A 16,102-nucleotide genomic window follows, 5' to 3' on the forward strand; every position below is an offset into this window, starting at 1 on the left:
AGAAGAGTGTTTGAAGAGGCTCTATTGAATTATAAATCCTGGCTTCTCTGGGTTGGGTTTGGGGACTTATTGACTTGCACACAGTTTGAATTCTAAGTGTGTGTTCAGTGTGTATGTTGTATGTTCATGTGTGCACAGGAGCAGTGCATGGCTGAGTGTGTAGAGAGGGCAGAGGTTCTCCTATTACGTCATTCCTCAGCAGCCATCTTGTCTCCTCCTCCCCGGGAGCCACTACTGGTGTACCAGGTGTGTTCTTACACCGGTACTGGGAATCAAGGCCTTGATGGTGGAGGGCTTGTACTGCAAGCCCTTCACCACCGGAGGTATCTTCCGATACAGTTGCTGGTAAAGCACCTGTCTGGTACGAGTGGATCTGGGCTCTATTTTTAGCAAGGCTTTGAACTTCACAGGGACTTGAAGTAAGTGAATGGTGGCCTGAAGTTAGAATGGGGGTAGGTTACGAATGTGATGTCCACAGGCCCGAGGGACTATTGGTCATAGTTGTACTGTGGGGACAGTGGCATAAGTCTGAAATTTACTCACAATAATGAAGAATTTGATGGGATGTAAAATCCACAGGGTGTGGGGTGAAAGGGTAGAGGTGGAGCCTGGACGGCAGCTCAGGGTTTGGGGTACATGCTGCTCTGTCAGAGGTGTCGCATGGCTCACAAACACTTGGCTCCAGGACATCTGATACCCTCACCTGGCCTCCAGGCATAAACCTAAACACACACACACACACACACACACACACACACACATATGCGCGAGCTGGGGGCCGGGGTGAAGTCATAATTAAAATTTTTAAAATGAGCTGGGCTGTGGTGGCAAACACCTTTAGTCCCAGCACTCGGGAGGCAGAGGCGGAGGCGGAGGCAGAGGCACGTGGATCTCTGAGTTTGAGGCTAGCCTAGTGAGTTTCAGGACAGCCAGGGCTACAAGGTGAGACTGTCAAAAGAACAAAAATAAAAAACAAAACCCCCAAGTGAATAAAAAATAAAGTAAGGGGCTGGAGAGACGTCTCAGCAGTCAAGAGCACTGGCTGCAAGAGCAGCGGTCTGGGGTTGGCTCCTAGCACCCACATGGACGCTCACAACCTTCTGGAACAGGAATCCTCATCTGGTACCTGTGACCATGATACACAGGTGCTGGGCTGGCCCATTTGATGTTTACTTGATACAAGCTGCAGTCGCTGGGAGGAGGGGCATCAAGTGAGAAATGTCTCTGTTCCGTCAGGCCATGGCAGGCCCGGAGGGAGCTCGCTTTTTTCTTTTTTTGGTTTTTCAAGACAGGGCTTCTCTGAGTAGCCCTGGCTGTCCTGGAACTTGCTCTGTAGACCAGGCTGGACTCTAACTCACAGAGAACCACCTGCCTCTGCCTCTGCCTCCCAAATGCTGGATTTTTTTCTTTTTCTTTTTTAATTGCATTTTCTTTAAAGATTTACTTACTATATATATATATGAGTACACTATAGTTGTCTTCAGACACACCAGAAGAGGGCATCAGATCCCCTTACAGATGGTTGTGAACCACTATGTAGTTGCTGGGAATTGAACTCAGGACCTCTGGGAGAGCAGTCAGTGCTCTTAACCACTGAGCCACCTCTCCAGGCCCCAAATGCTGGGATTAAAGACATGAAAAACCACCCTTCACATTCCCCATCCTGCTCTCTCTCTCTCTCTCTCTCTCTCTCTCTCTCTCTCTCTCTCTCTCTCTCTCTCTCTCTCTCTTTTGTTCCTTGTGGGTGTTTTCTTAATTAGTGATTGATGTGGGAGTGCCCAGCCCATTGTGGGCAGTACCACCCTGGGCAGGTAGTCCTGGATTCTAGAAGAAAGCCATGGGGAACAAGACGGTAAGCAGCACCCCCTCCCACCCCACGGCCTCGGCATCGGCCCCTGGCTCCCCCTCCCACCCCACGGCCTCCGCATCGGCCCCTGGCTCCCCCTCCCACCCCACGGCCTCCGCATAGGCCCCTGGCTCCCCCTCCCACCCCACGGCCTTCACATCGGCCCCTGGCTCCCCCTCCCACCCCACGGCCTCCGCATCGGCTCCTGGCTCCCCCTCCCACCCCACGGCCTCCGCATCGGCTCCTGGCTCCCCCTCCCACCCCATGGCCTCCGCATCGGCTCCTGGCTCCCCCTCCCACCCCATGGCCTCCGCATCGGCTCCTGGCTCCAGGTTCCTGCTTTGTTCCTGTCCTGACTTCCTTCAATGATGAACAGTGACATGGATGTAAGACAAAGAAAGCCTCTCCTCCCCAACTTGTTTCTTGGTCATGGTGTTTCACTGTAGCAGCAGAAACCCCAACTAAGACAGGCATTCATGCAGGCAAAACACTCATAAAGGAGCTAAAAATAAGTATGTAGATAGATAGACAGACAGATAGACAGGTAGACAGATAGACAGACAGAGAAAATAGACAGAGCCAAGCATGGTGGTGTACATCTCTAATCCCAGCACGTTGGAGGCTGAGCATACAGATAGATCTCGGTGAGCTCTAAGTCACCTGGTCTCGACCACAGCAAGTTTCAGGCTCGTCAGAGCTACACGGAGGTACCCTGCCTCAAACAAACAAGCCACCAGAGAATCTCCACCATGGGGGCAGCACAGGCGCGTGGGTCCACTGAGGAGACATCTCCACCAGGGCAGGGATCAGAAGGCCACCTCTCTGAACCTCGACAACTACTGGCCGCCAGCCTCGCCTCATGAAAGCTTCAGGTGACCCTTGGCCACCTGGCATGTGTCAACAGCTTGGTGCTGACGCCAGCTGCGCCCTGGCTGCTGACCCCATGGTACATCCTTGTCCAGTAGGCTGTGTTTACTTAGACGGAGTGCAGAGCCGCCTCAGGCTGGCCTCAGGAGTCGGCTGAGTCCTGAGTCTGCAGTTTCCATGTTCCCTTTTCTTTAGGATGAACAGAGAATAAAGTCTCTCAACAAGCTAAAATAACAAAGCAAAACTCTACCTTTTGCTAGGCTGTGGTGGTGCACATCTTTAATCCCAGCCCTTCAGAGGCAGAGGCAGATTTTGAGGCTAGCCTGATCTATAAGCAAGTTGCAGGATGGCCAGGGCTCCACAGAAAAACCTTGTCTGGAAAAGCCAAAACAAACAAACAAACAAACAAACAAAAACAAAAAAACCCGGTAAAGTGGTGTTGCTGGAGATAGCTCAGGGGTTACTCTGCCACAGGATTCAGGTTTGACTCCCGGCAGCAACATGGTGGCTCACAACCACTGTAACTCCAACCCTAGGGATCCAACGCCCTCTTCTGGCCTACACAGGTACTGCACACACAGGAACAGACACACATTTAAGCAAAATAACCATACACACCTTTTTTTTTTTTTTAAAGGCACCAGGTACTGAGGTCTATGTCTTTAATCCCAATACTCTGCAGGCAGAGGCAGGGAGATATCTGTGAGTCTGAGGTCAGTCTGATCTCCACGGGGACATGGCATTCAGGGCAAACCAATTTGTTCCAGTCGGGGGGCTCTGGTCCCTTGAAGAATGTTTACATTTTCCCTGCTCAGCTCAGACTGTCAGGAAATGGCGGCTCACTGACACACACTAACCATGGTACCCATTGGATTGGGGCAGGAGAAGCTTGGTTAAGACCTGTCCCCATCCCATGACAAGGAGAACAAAAACTGAAGCTTGCAGCTCCACTACTGCACTAGCTACATGGGTTGTCGTGACTCAGTTTATCCATCTGTAGAAGGATAGAGGGTCAGTACAGCAGGCACAGCGTGAACCTGTCCCCAGCACCACACACACACCAACCAAGCCGGCAGTCTCGCCCAGGTCATGCCATGGTCCTTGTATTCATGCAGTAACTTGCAGTTAACAGGAAACCAATTAAAATGGAAACCTGCAAGCTTTCCAAGGAAACCCATTTCCCAGGACTATTGAGATGGCTTAGTGGTTAAGAGCCATACTGCTTTTGCAGAAGACCTACATTTGATTGCCAGTACGCAAACTAGGTGGCTTACACCTGCCTGTAACTCCAGCTGTCAGGGAGATTTGATGCCTCTGGCCTTCACAGACATTGGTATTCATGTACATACACACACACACACACACTCAGAGAGAGAGAGAGAGACAGACACACACACACACACACACACACACACACAATTAAAAGTAAAAAATAAAATCTCTTCTAAAAAGTCTATTTCATGACACAAGACTTCCCCGCAAGTCTCTTGTTCAATAATGACCCCAACCCCCATTTGTTTTTCTTTGTTTTTTATTTTTTAAAGATTTATTTATTATATGTAAGTACACTGTAGCTGTCTGTCTTCAGACACACCAGAAGAGGGCATCAGATCTCTTTACGGATGGCTGTGAGCCACCATGTGGGTGCTGGGATTTGAACTCATGACCTTTGGAAGAGCAGTCGGTGCTCTTAGCCACTAAGCCATCTCTCCAGCCCCCCCAACCCCCATTTTTAAGCAGTAAAAAAGAGATTCTATAATATAGATATCCCCCCAAAAGAAATGTTAGCCTTGCAGCTGAGCCACACGGGATGGAGTGACCCAGGCCCTGACCCTGGGATGAGCTGAGGACAAAGAAGTGGCTCTCGCAGCTCTGACAGAAGGGTCCCAGCCTACAGGGATTGGTGGCAAGCTCAGGTGTGACAAACAGCAGGCAGATTGTTCCTTGTTCCCTTTGTAAGATGCCAAACCCAAACTGGACTCTCCCTCGGTGGGCAGGTTCACAAAGCGGAGAGTAGGGCCCAGCGGGAACCTCGGAGAAGAGCCCACTAATTTTCTAGGTAGAGAAGATGAGGGGCAGAGCAGGGAACTTACCCCAAAGCAGAGTCCCAGCCAAGTACAGGTAGTGCCCAGCCCTGAGCCTCATTCAGCTCAAGCACTCACCCCCAGGAGGCAGAAACTTTTCAGGAGCTGAATCTGTGGATCCCGCTGTCTGCCGTGGCCCTTTCCCCATAGGCTGAAGTGATTCGGCCTCTTGGCCCCAGAGGCAGGGTCAGATCCTTTCTTAATAGCCAGGTGTCCCTGTTTCTTGACAGTCTGAGAACTCAGCCAGTAAACAAAACAAAACAAACCAGGAAGACAAGCCTCTTGCCCTGACATGTGATATTGTTATTTGCATCAGCAGGACTGGTGTTCTGTGCACAGACAGTAAGGTCTATGCGGGCCGGGGAGGTAAAGGGCAGGCTAGTGGTCTTCGGTTGCCCCGTCTGGATTAGCAATCAGGAGTCAGATCTTGAGGTCACTTTACTGAGGTAAAGTGAAGTCTGAGGGGTAGGTGGAGCTGAGGCTTAGCCATAAAGAACAGTGTCACAGAAACTAGACAGGAGGTCACCAGCCGGCCCAGGCTCTAAGGATGTGCTCCTTGCCAGCCACTGTGGCCCCTCAGGGAAGGCTGGGCATTCTGCACACTTCTCTGTCACAATCTTGGAGAATTCCCCCTGACTCCACCCAGTTTGGTTCCTTTTCCTTTCTTTTTTTTTTTTTTTTTTTGTTTTTTCTTGTTTGTTTGTTTTGTTTTGTTTTGTTTTGTTCGAGACTGGGTTTCTCTGTGTAGCCCTGGCTGTCCTGGAACTCTGTAGACCAGGCTGGCTTCAAACTCAGAAATCCACCTGCCTCTGCCTCCCAAGTGCTGGGATTAAAGGCTTGCACCACCACCACCCAGCTATGCCAAGGTTTTCAACACAGGAACTGACTGCCAAGTTGTCCGATCCTCTCACAGAAACAGGGTTCTCACAGGGTGGGAACAGTATGTGTCCGTTTGACGTGAGACCCTTAGCTCCCTACTTGCTCAACTACACAGTAGATCCAAAGATCAGTGCTAAGGCTCCCAGGAAGCAGAGGGAGGAGAGATCTGGTATCTCCAAAGCCTGCAGGGATGGGGTGGGGGAGGCTGGAGGAGGGGACTGGGGATCTGTGGGAATCCTTTTCCAAACTCCTTTTCCGTGTCTCGCCCATCGATAAACAGAGCTGATGTGTACAAGAAGGGTGAACTGAGGGGCCAGGGCCACTTGGTGTCTGCCGTTGCGGTCTCGTCTGTTCATGAATGGTGCTCCCGGTCTATGGAGAAGGACAGTGAACCTTGGACTCCACCCCAGGTTCTGTCACTGTTCTCTGTCGTCCACCCTGTCCTTCAGCTTGTTAGCCCCATTTTTCCTACAGGTCACGTGGCGTGCCTGAGAACCCCCTATCCTCAACTGCCCAGCTCCTTCCCGTGCTGGTTGTGATACACTAACAAAATCCCCTAACTTCCCCTAGCCTGGCACCTCCTTTTTGAAAGGGAAGCAACAAGATCTCTAGAAGGAAACCTGAATTTACTTAGGCATTCACTCAGCACATGATTTCATCCTTTTCCTTCGAAGAATCAACTCGTGCACACAGTAGTTTATTTCCTCGCCTTGTCTGGTACCCAGAACCTCTGTTCTCTTGTGCCAACCAGTAAACGATGTGCACATTAGCAAAACGTTGTCGTGCACGCGAACAATCGAATAGCAGTATATCTGAAGGCTATTCTTTCTGTCCCGTTAATTTTTTTGTGTTTTACCTAAGTTATCTTGGAAGTTGTCCTACAACTTGAATCCAATTGCCGTGCAGCCCGGGAACCGACAGAACCCAGAAGGACCTACAGAGACTATTGGCTAGCTCTGCAGGCAACTCTCGGTTAGGAGAGTCTGCAACTTCTTGGCCAGGACTACCTTGGGAGAGTGGACTTGGATGCAGAGAGAGCTATCCTAATTGGTCCCGTGGCTGAGCGCAGAGCTGCCAAGATCGGGGCACAAGTTTTTCTCAGGGGACAAGAAGCTACACACCACATACAAACAGGAGCACATGCATCAAAGAGCTTCAGCACTCGGAAACCAGCCAGGTTCAACACACGATCTAGATGAAACCTCGCAAGGCAACAAGGAACTGACCTGCTTCAGCGAACAACTGCGCTGCTCCGCCCAGTAGCCGGCGACCCTAAATGTATTCCCAAGGTTGCAGGAAGTCTCTGCTCCTTTAAAGAGGCCGAGCCCTAGAAGGGCTACTTCTGCGCAGATGCAACTAGGCTTAAGAGCACAGTCAGAAGCTGAGCAAAGCAAAGTGTTCCCTTAAAGACACGGCGACAGCCTAGGGTTCCCTTGCATTTGCGCTCCGTGACATCACTTCCGGGGAGGAGACCTAAAGAGCGGTACCGTGATAGACAAAACAAGGCGCCAAAGACCCACGGCGCGACCCGCTGTAGGTAGCCAGACCCAGGACTAGGGCTGCCTGCGTGGCGACCGAGAACGGCGGGCCTTGCTGAGTGGGTCGCGTATGGAAAGAGACGCGGGCTGTCACCTCACTGAAACCAATCACCCGCGCCCGGTCTCCGCGCGCGCCTTTCACCCGAGTTTCCGCTGCGGTCCCCAAGCTGCACTTGTCGCGCTGGTCCCCGCAGATCCGCGCCCCTCCGCGCACGCGCCCCGCTCCCGGAGGTTCCACCCGGGGTTCTCTGGACAGCTCCCGGCGCGCTCAGCTAGTACTTGGTGCGGACCTCCTTCCTCGAACCCCTTCCTCTTTCTCACCTGCGGGACTGTTCCCGACCTTGGGACCGGGAGAACTGGAATCTCAGGCTGGAAAAGACCAATCCTCCAATTGGTTTAGCTCCTGTCACTTGCATTGGGGCAGGAGTGACTGATATAGGGAGGTGAGGTTGGGGGAGCGGGAGGTCAGCAATGATGGTTAGGTTCTAAGCAACGTTAAAGACTCACAAAGTCTAAGTGGTGTAAGCAAGCAAGATATTTTTCTCAGAGCCGGGCCGTGGTGGTGCACGTCTTTAATCCCAGCACTTGGGAGGCAGGTGGACTTCTGAGTTCAATGCCAACCTGGTCTTCTACAGAGTGAGTTCCAGGACAGCCAGGGCTACACAGAGAAACTCTGTCTCGGAAAACAAAAAACAAAAAACAAACAAACAAAAAAGATATTTTTCTCAGCCAGTTTCTCTTAATGGCAGGCTGCAATTTTCGGTTACAAAAAAAGGATCAATTATTTTATTATCTTAAAAAAGTAATCTTATAAAAAATCTTAAAAGAATCATAAATTTTTATATATATAATAGAAAGTACAATTATTTCTACTTTAAATATTGTATCAGTAAACTGATGGCAAAACTGAGTACAAGAGGGGCTGGAGAGATGACTCAGTGGTTAAGAGCACTGACTGCTCTTCCGAAGGTCTGAGTTCAAATCCCAGCAACCACATGGTGGCTCACAACCATCTGTAATGAGATCTGATGCCCTCTTCTGGGGTATCTGAAGACAGCTGCAGTGTACTTACATAGAATAAATCTCTAAGAAAAAGGAGTACAAGAAATGACTCATTGCATAGATCACCAGCCCCTCCCTCTCTAGCAAGAAAGGCACGCCAGCGAGTACTAGTCAGTCGGGCTGCGCTGTTCCTGTTCCCTGACCTCGAAAACCCCTTGCTTAATTATCAAAATTGTGCCTTTCTGCCCCCAAGATTTTCTAGTCAAAGCCACTAGCAAAAACCTAACTTTATTAACAATCTACATCTCTGAATTCTTTCTAATGGTGGTGGTCAGTTGTTACTAATAATTTACATCTCTGAGCCAGGCGGTGGTGGCGCACACCTGTAATCCCAGCACTTGGGAGGCAGAGGCAGGTGGATTTCTGAGTTCGAGGCCAGCCTGGTCTACAGAGTGAGTTCCAGGACAGCCAGGGCTATACAGAGAAACCCTGTCTAGAAAGAACTAAATCCAAAAAACCAATAATAATAATAATTTGCATCTCTTAAGTTCTTTCTGAGGGTGGTGGCTGAATCATTAATCTGCTCCAGAAGCAAGGCTTGGAAAAGATCAATCACTACCATTGTGTCAATAACACTGCCCAGTGAGGGGCTAGAAGCCCCCCTAGAGGTTTCATACCACTCACAGATTGTGAGGTACATGGTGACGACGGAGGGCAACAAGCTCTGTAAGAGCATGAAGTCCTCAGCCTGTGCGTCTCCAAGGCACTCTGGTTGTGCTAACTGCTGGGCCGCATTCCTGAGTTCTAAAGCTGTTTTGCTGTTCCTCTTGCAGAGCCCCCAATGTTGCAACCAACATCCCAGAAAAGAAGGTGAGGTGTGGACTTGAACATGCACATTGCAATCCTTGGGCTAGGTCCATGTTCTTGCCTGCCTTCCCAGACTCAGCCTCCCTCCTCAGAGCCCCACAACAGCATGAGTGGGACTCTCCAGCCCGACCTTTGTATAGATTCTATTTTAGGAACTTTTCCTTTCCTTCTCTTTTCTTTCCTTCTTTCCTTCCTTCCTTTTTTTCCCCCCACCAGCTTCTTCCTCCCAAGTGCTGGGATTAAAGGCCCGCTCTAACTCCACCCAGTGGCTTTTACTTTAATACACAAGGAGATGGCGTGTTTGTTACTGGTTTCATATTGTTTAGATTCCTGGTATCAAAGGTAAAGACTTCTCTGACCTACTCTTCAGAAGTGGGATGGGGGAGAAACCCTCTGTTGCGGGATGCTATCATCCAAGGCATGACTTGGGGTGACATTCTTGAAATCAGAGCAGCTGTGACCACCCACAGGAGTACCTTACAAGACTGACTCTCCATCTCAGGGCAGAAGGATGAAGGGTGATCAGACCTGCACCAGGGAGTTCAGCCACTCACTCTCATCTCCTCACCCACCCCATGGAGTCCTGCTTCAACTGTGTGTTGTAGAGAAAATCTCTTCTGTGCTGTATGGATGCAGCATCTGCCAATAAAACACTGTCCTTAAGCTTAGGCAGGAAATAGAAGGTGGGACATCCAGTAGGGAGATTGAAGTCTGGGAGACAGCAAGGCAGGGAGGAGCCCAGAAACATGGGTGAGGTCAGAAGCATGGGAGCTAAACAGAGGTAACCAGCCATGTGTTAGAAGTTAGATAAGGGGCTGGAGAGATGGCTCAACGGTTAAGAGCACCAACTGCTCTTCCGAAGATCTTGAGTTCAAATCCCAGCAAGCACATGGTGGCTCACAACCGTCTGTAATGAGATCTGATGCCCTCTTCTGGTGTCTGAAGACAGCTACAGTGTACTTACATATAATAAATAAAAATTGTATTTAAAAAAAAAAGTTCTGAGCCGGGCGGTGGTGGCACACGCCTGTAATCCCAGCACTCTGGGAGGCAGAGGCAGGCAGATTTCTGAGTTCGAGGCCAGCCTGGTCTACAGAGTGAGTTCCAGGACAGCCAGGGCTATACAGAGAAACCCTGTCTCGAAAAAAACCAAATCCAAAAAACCAAAAAAAAAAAAAAAAAAAAAAAAAAAGTTCTGAGTACCAGGACAGAAGTAAGAGGGGGTTGATAGGAGAATGGACGGAGGGAAGAGGGCTTAGGCAACTTATGGGAGGGGGGAACCAGGAAAGGGAAAATCATTTGGAATGTAAACATAGAATATAGAAAATAAAAAATTATAATAACAAGTTCTAATCTAATTGAGAAACAGTCAAAGCTCATGGCGCAGGTATGTGTAAATATGTTTGTGTCTTAGTGTTATTAGCCTCGGAACCTGGGACCAGGAGTAAAGACATGGCTTTTCCAGGATGCGATTAAATGGCAATGCGTTTTGCACGGGATGGCTCGTGACCCTGTTAGTGTTATGATCCACAACACACACAACCTCAGCTGCAGCCATTCTGTCCCGGGCCTGCCAGCTGTTTCATATTGTTGCTGTGACATGCCTGCCAGTCACTGAAACAGAGAAGTGACTTGGCTCAAAGACACGCTGACCACAGACCATGTTTTGTTCTGTATGTTCTGCATGAGGTTCAATAACTTTAAGACGTTCCATCAAACTTTATGTAGGACCCATCAGATCAAAGGGCAGTATGTGCTGTTTTGTCTAAAATATCTTTTTTAAAAGAGATTTTTTAAATTTTTATTTATGTGAGTACACTACAGATGCACACCAGAAGAGTGCATCGCATACTATTACAGATGGTTGTGAGCCACCATGTGGTTTCTGGGATTTGAACTCAGGACCTCTGGAAGAGTAGTTAGTGCTCTTAACCGCTGAGCCATCTCTCTATCCCCTTGTCTGAAATATCTTGAATCAGACTGACCACTGGCAGCCCTTCCTGCACCTGTGTATGGGCTCACTGTGGTGTTTCTGGATGACACTGAAAAATGCTACTAATAGGTCAAGAAGTTATGATTATAATACGCATGCTCTGTTATCTCAGTGTTCTGAAATTCCCCTGCTCACCCCTCCCCCTCTTACCTTACTCCGGACCGATAAGCGTAGAGGTTAGCTGATAATACTTTGCCTAGTAAGCCAACTGCTCGCCTTCCTACCCTTTAAACTTTTGAACCTGTTTTTTTTTTTTTTTTTTTCCTATTAAAAACTCAGCCTTGAGGGCCTGGAGAGATGCTCAGAAGTTAAGAGCAATGTCTGTTCTTCCAGAGTTCAATTCCCAGAAACTACATGGTGGCTTACAACCATCTATAATAAGGTCTGGTTATAACCTCTTCTGGCTTGCAGGCATACATGCAGGCAGAACACTGTATACATAATAAATAGATAGATAGATAGATAGATAAGTAAATAAATAAATCTTAAAAAAAATGTCTACCCTGAGATCAGACCAGTACCACAGCTAGGTTTCCGAGTCCTTCTGTCTGTCCTGAATGTCCAGTATTAAGGTATACATTTGTAAACTGTTCTTTTTTGGGGGTGGGGGGTTTCAAGACAGGGTTTCTCTGTGTAGCCCTGGCTGCCCTGGAACCCAGTGTTTGTGTGGTTCGAGTGGCGATTCCTGAACCCTAGCAGTTAGTAGTCTCAGTGAACTCACTGGTTCACCATGCTAGACTCCAGTGCAACTCTGTTTGGCAGGGTGCTGCCCTTTTCTATCTGGCCTAGAAACTTCCCCTAAGTGTGTGGGGAAGATGGCTTGGTGGTAAAGAGCCTGCATTGCTCTTGTACTTGAGTTCAGTTCCCAGCACCTATGTTGTGGCCTGTAACTCTGCTCCTGCGCATCTGACACCCTCTATTGGTCTCTACTGGCAACTATGTTCACATTATTCATGGACACACAGACATACACAAATATCTTAAAGTCTCCCAAGCTGTGAGAGGCAGGCAGATACCTGAGTTCAATGCCCGTCTGGTCTACAGAGTGAATTCCAGGACAGGGAGAGCTACCCAGAGAAACTGTCTCAAAAATTAAAAAAAAACAGGGCTGGAGAGATGGCTCAGTGGTTAAGAGCACTGACTGCTCTTCCAGAGGTCCTGAGTTCAAATCCCAGCAACCACATGGTGGCTCACGGCCATCCGTAATGAGATCTGATGCCCTCTTCTGGGGTGCCTGAAGACAGCTACAGTGTACTGACATATAATAAATAAATAAATCTTTTTAAAAAACAAAAACAAACAAACAAAAAATGAAAACAAAAGAAGTCTCCCCAGAAGTTACACATTACCTTCCACATCTACTCCCTCTCTCTGTGTGCCAGCTTCACCAAGTCAGGTGACCTTAGAGCTGCCAACTGCTGCCCCCATGTCCTGCCCTGGCCCTCTTTTTTTTTTTTTTTTTTTTTTTTGATTTTGTTTTTCAAGACAGGGTTTCTCTGTATAGCCCTGGTTGTCCTGGAACTCACTCTGTAGACCAGGCTGGCCTCGAACTCAGAAATCTGCCTGCCTCTGCATACCAGAGTGCTGGGATTACAGGCATGCGCCACCACCGCCCAGCCTGGCCCTCTGAGCTTTATGGAGCATTGACTGCTGAGAGGGAAGTGGTTTGTGGCACTGTCACACTCTTGTTTATAACAAAGTCAGCAGGGACCGTGCCCTGTTTCCAGGAGGGGAAGACTGAGGCAGCCTTGCTGGCAGAAGAGGAAGAGGAAGATGCGAAAGTTGCCTGGGGTAAAGGGAATTCCTCCTCCTGTGGGAACAGTTTACAGTGCCACCATATGCTGCCCTTAGGTTCCGCCTGGTGGTTGCTGCGGGGACTGAAACCAGTTGGGTGACGAGTGGGTGATCCCATGTACCTGACTATAACCCTTGGATTATTATTTTTTTTTAATGTGCATTGATGTGTCTTGCTGGCATGTTTGTATGAGGGTGTCAGATCCCCTGGAACAGGAATTAGACAGCTGTGAGCTGCCATGTGGGTGCTGAACCCAGGACCTCTTAACCACTAAGCCCCTGATCTTTTAGTTTTGAAATTGAACAGGCAAGCATGGAGGGTGTCCTCCCTACCCTGGGGACACAGCTCATTTTGCAGTGCTAGGTGACTCCACAGGCTCTTAGTAACTCCTGTCTCTGCAGGTAGGTGGGGCTGCTTATATGGTCAGATCAGAACTGCACTGCACACTCGGGTCCAGGGCAGTAAATGATACTCTTTCTCTGAGCTTCAAGGTGTGTGTATGAATTGGGTACACTACACTGCAAATACGAACCTTGGAAACTAAAGGCTGAGACCACAGTGCCAGCTCAAAAGGACATTTCATCCCAACACAGAGGTGCTTGGGATTGCAAGGTCGTGGAGAAAAAAAAATGGGAAATGTGATTGCCAGGGCTGGAGAGATGGAGCAAGAGGTCTCATCTGACTAGAGAGTATTCAATTTAAGAAATAACGGGTTGCAGGATATTTGATCACCCTGAGATTGAGATTGTGTTATTTATTGGAAAATTCTGTTTTTAGTTGTGGTGTGCCTTCCCAAAGCTTGGTGGCAAGGACTCTGAAATAAGGGGGAGGTCTTGGTATATATATTTCACAGTAGCATAAAGCAAACTGAGTGGACCAAGGGACCGGCTGTAACCAGGACAGAGAGGGTGTGGCATGGGCAAAGCCAGTCTCAGGCCTGAAGTCTGCCTTTACCTGGTTCTTCTTTGCATCTCTGCCCTGGGTTGCCGATTCGTCCTGCTCCAGACACACTCCTTCTCCCATTTGCACCTCTCAGCCCAGTCTCACATCCATAAAGGATGCTGAGGGTACCAGTTAGAGTCTGGAATGGCCACCAGGCCTTGGGGAGGCAACAGTTCATGTCTGTACATGGCCCAAGGCCTCAGCTTAGGTGACGGATTGATTCCCACAGGGTGTAGGCACTGTGTATTAGCACACACACCTAGTGACCAAAGTGCCCAGGAGCAACCATTAGAAGGGTTTGACTCTTGGCGTTAGGAGTTGTGACCCAGCTAGTGGGGGAGAGAGGCACTGATTAACTGCAGGGCTGTGGCAGCAGCGGCGGCAGCATGAGAAAGAAGCTGTTCACACCATGGCTAATCGAGAAGCAGTGAGCTAGCTTTGTGAGTTTGAGGTCAGCCTGGTCTACACAGTGAGTTCTAGGGCACAGGGCTCTGTTGAGAGACCCTCAAAGTCAAACATAAAAAGCCTGGAGCTGGGCTGAAGAGAGAGAGAGAGACGGCTTGCAGTTGAGTGCCCTCCCTGCTTTCGTAGAGGACCCAGGTTTGGTTCCTAGCACCCAAGTGGCAGCTTAAAACCATCTGTATCTTCAGTTTGGGGGATCTGACTTCCTCTTCTGGGGCACTGCACACATAGCTGCACATACATGCACGCAGGCAAAACATCCACACACACAAGGATAAAGTTAACCTTTGGAGCCAGGTGATGATGGTGGTGCACATCTTTAGTCCCAGCACTCAGGAGGCAGAGGCAGGCAGATCTTTGAGTTGGAGGACAGCCTGGTCTAGAGAGTGAATTCCAGGACAACCTGGGCTACACAGAGAAACCCTGTCTTGAAAATAAAATAAACAAGTGGGCTGGAGAGATGGCTCAGTGGTTAAGAGCATCGACTGCTCTCCAGAAGGTCCTGAGTTCAAATCCCAGCAACCACATGGTGGCTCACAACCATCCATAACAAGATCTGACACCCTCTTCTGGTGTGTCTGAAGACAGCTACAGTGTACTCACATAAAACAAACAAACAAAAATAAAGGAACCAAAAATATAAAAACAAAACAAATATGTTTTTGGGCTGGGCAAGGCAGCAAATACATAAATCCCAGCCTCCTCAAACTGTAGCTCTCAACGCCCACTCCGCTTCGCCCTCCCCTTCTCACTGAAAACCTGAGTAAAACCAGGACCACCCACAGTCTGAAGCCCTGCTGCCTCGAACCAACAAATCAGCGAATACCTTTAATTTAGCCTTAGACCGCTTTTCAGGACCTGGGTAGAATGTAGACAAATCTCTGTTCAAAACAAGGCCAAGGTGGCCTCTCATGCACTTCCCTGGTGGCTGTCACCGCTTCTGGAAGCTTTCTGGTCCGTTGCGTTCTACTAGCTTGTACACTAGGTGGCACTTGTGACATCCCAGAGCTTTGCTAGCCCACATCTTCAAACTGGGCCACACCCCTTCCCTAGGTCAGTTCCAAAGGCCCAAGGAGCACGTGGTCAGTTTAGAACAGCAGCAGTTCTGCAGACTGTACCTTTTCTTTGTATTGTTTTTGTGTTGTTGTGCTTAAAATACCAAACAGAAACGATCTAAGGGAGGAAGTGTTTATTGTGGCTCAACAGTTCAGTCCTTCCTACCAGGAAAAGCAGAGCAGAACAGTAGGAACCTTGAGACAATAAGGTTCTCACTGCGACAGAGGAGGAAGCAGAAGGGGTGTGACCGCGTGCGTGCTTGAGCGTTTGGGCCACAAGGGGGTGTGATGACCAGATCCCAGAAATGAGAAATAATTTTCAAAGGTCCATCCCTAGGGACCTTATTTCCACGAGCTAGGACCCATCTCTTAAACTTTCACAACAGCTGGCAGTAGTGGCACAGGACTTTAATCCCAGCACTCCAAAGGCAGAGGCAGAGACAGGAGGATCTCTATGAGTTCAAGGAAGACTACATAGTGAGACCCTGTCTCAAAAAACAAACAAGAAAAAAAAAAAAAAAACCCAAAGCAAACATCTTTTCCAACCTCCCAAATAACTCCACTAGATTGAGTCTGGGCCTGTGAAGAACATTTCAGATTCAAACAGTAGCAGCCAGCAGGAACATTGGCTTCAGCGTATACTCCTACCTGCTATCGTAGGTATAGTAGGCTATGTTGTAGGCTATAGTAGGCCTACAGTGCTCTCATGCCAAGACCTACCAGTGTGCACAGACAGATAGGAGGAATGAGGGGGCAATAGTGTACTCATATA

At 48.9% G+C, this 16,102-nt stretch overlaps 1 protein-coding gene across 5 annotated transcripts in view; it reads right to left on the reverse strand.

Moving 5' to 3' along the window:
• Positions 1-7,076, reverse strand: part of Kyat1 (kynurenine aminotransferase 1) — a 24,194-nt gene extending 17,118 nt beyond the window's left edge. The window contains exon 1 of one of the 5 annotated variants that reach the window (XM_052182064.1): positions 6,903-7,076. Coding sequence is in view for 2 of the 5 variants with exons in the window: in XM_052182061.1 (XP_052038021.1) it covers positions 4,876-4,945 (70 nt within the window). In the remaining 3 variants the exon portion in view is untranslated. Of the gene's footprint in view, positions 1-4,806; positions 4,989-6,902 lie in introns of those variants that run through there. The other 4 variants (XM_052182059.1, XM_052182060.1, XM_052182061.1 and 1 more) reach the window with 4 other exon arrangements.
• Between the last annotated feature and the right edge of the window lie 9,026 nt (positions 7,077-16,102).

The sequence above is a fragment of the Apodemus sylvaticus genome, chromosome 5 (genome assembly GCF_947179515.1).
Source record: "Apodemus sylvaticus chromosome 5, mApoSyl1.1, whole genome shotgun sequence".
NCBI lineage: Eukaryota > Metazoa > Chordata > Mammalia > Rodentia > Muridae > Apodemus > Apodemus sylvaticus.